Genomic DNA, 5,721 nt, shown 5'->3' on the forward strand with positions numbered 1-5,721 from the left:
TTTTTCAGTCTGACCTTGCTGACCCCTTATAGAATTTGTGCCTTTCCCCTCTCTCCTCATCCAGTTATCCCTCACATCTTCTGTCTCCTTTTTCCTCCATGTCTGTCCAGTGTCCTCCCTTCCCCCACTACCTTCACTCTGTCTCCAGCTTTTTTTGGCTGCTGTCTCTTCCTCCTCCTCCTCCTCCTCCTCCCTCCTTCTCTGACGCTGAATAATCAGGCCTGGCTGTCCTGGTTTCTGGAAATACCCGTGTGTGGGAAGTGGCTCAGGGCTGGAATAGGGAATGGATGGATGAAGGCCCGTGGGCAGCCCCACGGGCCCCCAATGTGAAGACAGAAAAATCTAGGGGTGTGGTCCATGTCTCCCTCCCTCTGGGCAGGGGAAAGCAGGGGTTTGATTGAGCAGTGAGAGAAGGGTGAAATTCAGAGGGCATGGACGCAGGCCATCTCATCTCCTAGATCCTCCTCATCAAAGCGGGAGAGGATAGACTCCTCATCGCTATACAGTGAGTTGGTCCCCTGTGCCAGAAGGTCACTGGCTGCGCTGTCCATCTCATCCAGTGTCAGGCGACATGCATCCGCAATCTCCTGCTTGGCCAGGGCGACAAAGCACGGGTCTCGGGCAAAGAGGCCCAGGCCCTCAGAGATGAGCACCTGGGGGCACAGACGGGGTTAGTGTTGACCAAGAGCATAGCGTGAAAAAAGGATTCAGTGTGGTTAATGATGTGCTCACGAGGGTGTGCAGGGAATTCGGTGGGGGGGGGACAGTGGTGAGTAGAAGTGGCACCGCAAAGGGATATCTATATGCACAACACAGTCTGGGGACCCCTTCTCCCTCTTGCCCCCAGCTCCCACATCCTGCCCTTGACTCCCACCCTTCTTGCCTATAATCCCTCTGAACTCACAGCCTCCACCAAGCTGTCAGCACTTCCCCTCTTGCCACGGCTGGGATCTGAGTGGGTTCCAGGTACATGTAGACAGGTGAAGGTGCGGAGTGGACCGCTGGATTTGCCGAGGTATCCCTCCCCTGCTGCACCCTCCTCCACTAACAACAGTGGGGCATATAGGAGCCGACCTCGTTGAGGAGGGGTTGCCCAGGAACCCTGAGCCAGAATAAACATCAGAAGGGCAAGGATTGATGGGTGAGGTGTGAGGTTCTAGGACTCACTCCTGTGCCTACCACCTTCCCCCAATATGCAACCAGAGTCAAACTGAAAGGGTAAACTAGACTTGAGTTTATGTAAGAGCACAGAAGACCTGGGTTTAAATGTCAGCTCTTCCCTTACAAGTTGCATAATCTTGGGGTAAATCTCTCTGAGCTTTGGTTTCCTCATCTGTACTCTGGGGATGTGTGTTTTTGTTTAGATATGTCCCTTTCTTCTGAAGGGCATTGTGTTTGAGAATTTTAGCCTAAGCTTTCCCTACCCCTCCAGTCCCTAGCACTCTCCCACCTCACCTGAGCCCTGGTGGGCCCTGAGTTTCGTCCACGATGATAGGTGCCTGGGATGGGTAAGTCTTCACAACTGCCCTGGCGCTGCAGACACTGGATGGCGAAGGAGGGCTTCCGACCTGCAGGTGGGTGAGTTTGTGGGACAAATAGCAATGCCAGTGTCTCCCAATGTCTCTGTTCTGCTGGCCTGTGGGGGAACCTTCAGGCTTACCCTTGCTCTCACCTGCAGGTGTAGGGGGCAGCAGACGGCGGCGTGGTGCATGGTGTTCCTCTGTGTATCTCTGGGTTCTGTGAGGTGGCAAAAGAACTGGGCGTGGGAGGGTCCCTGCCTGCTCATCTAGGTAGGACAGCCTGTATGGGAGGGTGGGCCAGGGGTGAACTTGGTCCTGAGCCCAGGAGATGGGCAGTCCTACCCCCTCCAGCTCCTGTGCTCATCTCATGTGGCACAGCCAGTGTACCGGTCAGGGACTTCTTCTTCCTCATTCTGCTTGTCTTGCCCATTGGTTCCCCTGGGCTCAGAACTTCCTTCTTCTGGGATGGTGAAAATGAGAGCTCCAGAGCCTCTCCTGGGGAAAGTGAGACACATTAGGCAGACCAGATCCCACAGTATGTGGCCCTGGGCCTCTGGCTTCTCATCCTACCCCCCAAGAAAATACTGGGCTTTCTGAATTTCTTAATTGGGGAAAAGTCATATAACATGAAATTAACCATTAATTATTTAAAAGTTAACATGGGCTTTCTTTTAATAGATGTTTATCTCGTTAGAAAGACCCCAAGTTGGGAGGCTGAGGCAGGTGGATTTCCCTGAGCTCACAGGTTTGAGACCACTCTTAGTAAGAGAGAGACCCATCTCTGAAAACAGCTGGGCATTGTGGCATTGTGGTGGGTGCCTGTAGTCACAGCTATTCAGGAGGCTGAGGCAAGAGAATCACTGGAGCCCAAGAGTTGGAGGTTGCTGTGAGCTATGATGCCAAGCACTCTACAGAGGGTGACAAAGTTAGACTCTGTCTCAAAAAAAAAAAAAAAAAAGAAGGACCCAAAGTTTCAAAAGAATAAAAGTGAGCCTGTTAGAGAGACAGTCTCAATACAAGAACAGGGCACATGTGCATGGGGGAGGGGCCTGAAAAACCTGAGCACATTTGTGACCTTGTGTTATCTTTTTTCTGTCCCTGTGAAGTAAAGGCTTTTATCATCCCATTCTATTATGCAAGGAAAATGAGGTACATAGAATCTAAGTGACTAGCCCAAGGTCATTTAGCAAACAGCAGAGTCAGGATTTGAACTTAACCCCTCTTAGTTCTGCATTATGTGCCTTTTGCATTAACCCTTGGCATTGCCTTTCTCATATGAATCTCTTATTGCCCTCTATTCCCACCTGACCCCTTGAAATACATCCTTCCTTCCCACATTTCCACTGGAAGGCCTCTAGACCCTCTTCCCATGCCTCCTGAATTACCCCCATCTGATGTTAGGTCCCTGCCTTCCCTCACAGTCTTCCCCCAGTACCTGTGGGTATGGGATCCAGCCTGGGACACACTGGGCTGTCTGGGATTGGGAGCACCCCCATCATCATCACTGGGCCCAAGGGAGACTGAATCTGGGAGTTTGTCCCCAACAGGCAAAGATATGGAAATCCTGGAACCCCGGCGAGATGGGGTCTGGGAGTCTGTCACGGCCTGTGGAGAGTCACAGGACTGAGTGTTGCATCTGTATTATAGCTAAGTCATTTGGTTATTTAGTGTATCTCCCCTATAGGCCCATGTGCTCTCAAGGGGCTGAATCTGGGTCTCCTTCTCCTAACAGCTGATGGCACGTACCAAAACATATTTTTCAAGTGCGGAGGGGCCTTGTTGGGGAGGCAGTATCAAAGTTACTCAGGGGTTCAAGGGAGTATCTTATACTCCTCCCTCCTGTTGTTCTCACTTTGTTCCTCTCTGATTCCTTCTCATCTTCCTCCTCTTCTCCCTCCTGCTCCTCTTCTTCCTCCTCTGTGTCACAGGTGAGGGCCTGCCGGATCTCAGGACCCAAGTCCTGTAGGCTCCTCAGACCAGCCTGTGGGGTTGGGAAAATGGGGGAAGTAGGGAAACAGGCAGCCCTTCCATGCACCTGTTTCCCATGCAGGGCTGTAGATGGGAGAAGGAGTCCCTCAGCCACCCTGACTGTCTGTGGGGCCTGGGGCCTCAGGTTCCTCATCTGTGACACGGGTTTCATGAGATCAAGATGGAGGTCAGTCTCAGCCACATGCTTCCACACACCCACCCACACGAGGTTCTACCCTGAAGACCTGAAGGGCAGAGGAGGTGCTTGAGGGGGCCTCATTCCCTAGTAGCCCTTTTTCTTTCCTCCGCCGGAATTTGCGAAAGTAGTCCTGGATCAGAAATGTGGCGTAGAATTTGCCCACGGTGACTTCCTCCTCTGGAAGCAAGAGAGAGAAGGCAAATTACACAGGAGGCCACTGCCTTCCCCATCTTCCTACCCACTGGCATCCAGGCCAGCTCTGGATTCCTGGTGGAAAGAAAACACTTGACATTCAGGTCCAGGCTTAGGAATTGGGGCGGGAATAGCTCACCGTCTGGTGGGGGGATGACCTCATCTAGCAGCTTCTGCTTCATCCGCTTCCAAATCTTTTTGATGACAATCCGCAGCTCCTGGTTGGCTTGCTCCAAGTTCCCTGAGCCAGAGGAGGATGTGGGGTGTGAGCCAATAGGAAGAACCTTCACAACTGCCCCCTCACTGTTGGAGAGAGCTTCACAAGCTCATACTGCAGTCACATACTGCCCAATTGGACAGGGGGTTAAATAGACCCGGAGAAGCCAAAGTCAGCCATTTCGAGGTTCAGACCTAGAAGTGGGACCTATCACTCTATAAACTTGATCATTGTGCCCTACTCCAGGGCCTTCCCACTCCTGACCCCTCTGACACACCTTCTGTCTTGATCTTCAGGGATGTTCGGACCAGGGCAAAAAGAGTGGCGTTGAATGTCACTGTCCCATCTGAGTTGAGGGGCATGTTCATTGCCACAAGTCTCTGTGAATGCCAGAAACATGGAACCCACTCTGGGCTAATGCCAGGTATGCAGGCATGAATGCCCAGGGGCAGAAACCTTTGGGGATGTGACCAACCATCCCTTCCCACCCAAGGAAGTCCCTGCCCACACCAGCCATGTGATGGACAGCCCTCTCAGAGGCCTGAAGGGTGGCCAGGTGCACAGACCTTGCAGGCCACGCGGTGTGGGCACAGCTTCCCAAATCCCAGTGGGGGCTGGATGCGTCTCAGTAGGGCAACCACATCCAGGTGCTTGATGCGTCCCCTGGGGCAGGTGAAGAGATACCACTGGATACCCTTTATATCCCTTTCTCAAGGCCCCACAAGCTCATCAATACCTCCCATCACCAATAGCCCAGAGCCTTCCATGGAAGAAATGGAAGGCAGTAGGAGAGGGCAGAGGACAGGCGCAGGGGAAAACTTGAGACAGTATATTGACTGGGTAACAGGATGCAGAGGTCAGAGGTTCTGAGGGTTAGGGGACTGGAATTCCAGATAAGGGGTTAGAGGGCATACTTGGCCCCAGGGTCATATTCAGACCAGATCCTCTTGAATTCATCGAGGTGATGGGGGCCCAGGATGGACCAGTCTCTGGTTAGATAATCAAAGTTGTCCATGATCACAGCCACAAAGAGATTTATGATCTGTGGGCCAGTGAGCAGGGTGGGGGTTAGAAGAAGGGCAGAATAGTGCTGTGGGGAGTTGGTGGGAGGCTAGGGTAAACTTATATGGTCACTAAGTCATGAATCTCTGGGTAGATCTGGTTGTCAGGCTAGTTCTCTCACCCACTCTGAAGATCTGGGATGCCCACCTCATTTGGTCATCCCTCAGCCCCTTGGGGTCAGCCCCTGTGGCAGTAGTAGTGATTGTGGGAAACAGTCCTCACCAGGAAGGCACAGAGCATGAAGAAGCTGATAAAATAGGCGATGGCAAAATTGCTACCACAGGTAAACTCCTCGCCTGGGCCGAAGTCAGACTCAGGGTCACACCGATTCCCAGGAAGGCTGGCAAGCATTATCTCCTGCCATGCTTCACCGGTGGCACACCTGGGGTGTGACACAGGGGTTGTATTCTAGAGGGAAACCATGAAGTCATGGCAACTGGAGTTGGGGGTAGGGTGTGGGAGTGAGAAGGTGACCCACTTCTCACCAGGGGCCTACATCTAGCACAGACAGCAATTATATATATATATATATATATATATATACACACACATATATATATATA

The 5,721-nt window shown here is 52.2% G+C and overlaps 1 protein-coding gene across 4 annotated transcripts in view; it reads right to left on the reverse strand.

Moving 5' to 3' along the window:
* Positions 1-349: 349 nt before the first annotated feature.
* Positions 350-5,721, reverse strand: part of CACNA1F (calcium voltage-gated channel subunit alpha1 F) — a 25,634-nt gene continuing 20,262 nt past the window's right edge. For 2 of the 4 annotated variants that reach the window (XM_003799664.1, XM_003799663.1), the window contains exons 36-48: positions 5,381-5,540; positions 5,011-5,138; positions 4,663-4,759; positions 4,374-4,476; positions 4,019-4,120; positions 3,734-3,864; positions 3,373-3,501; positions 2,956-3,125; positions 1,908-2,015; positions 1,673-1,800; positions 1,456-1,568; positions 905-1,102; positions 350-653 (exon numbers count right to left, since the gene is read on the reverse strand). In XM_003799664.1, coding sequence (XP_003799712.1) covers positions 423-653; positions 905-1,102; positions 1,456-1,568; positions 1,673-1,800; positions 1,908-2,015; positions 2,956-3,125; positions 3,373-3,501; positions 3,734-3,864; positions 4,019-4,120; positions 4,374-4,476; positions 4,663-4,759; positions 5,011-5,138; positions 5,381-5,540 — 1,798 coding nt within the window. In that variant the 3' untranslated portion in view covers positions 350-422. The remainder of the gene's footprint in view (positions 654-904; positions 1,103-1,455; positions 1,569-1,672; positions 1,801-1,907; positions 2,016-2,955; positions 3,126-3,372; positions 3,502-3,733; positions 3,865-4,018; positions 4,121-4,373; positions 4,477-4,662; positions 4,760-5,010; positions 5,139-5,380; positions 5,541-5,721) is intronic. The other 2 variants (XM_012811274.1, XM_012811273.1) reach the window with 1 other exon arrangement.

This window comes from Otolemur garnettii, unplaced genomic scaffold (genome assembly GCF_000181295.1).
Source record: "Otolemur garnettii isolate 467f Iridium unplaced genomic scaffold, OtoGar3 scaffold00153, whole genome shotgun sequence".
NCBI classification, from domain to species: domain Eukaryota; kingdom Metazoa; phylum Chordata; class Mammalia; order Primates; family Galagidae; genus Otolemur; species Otolemur garnettii.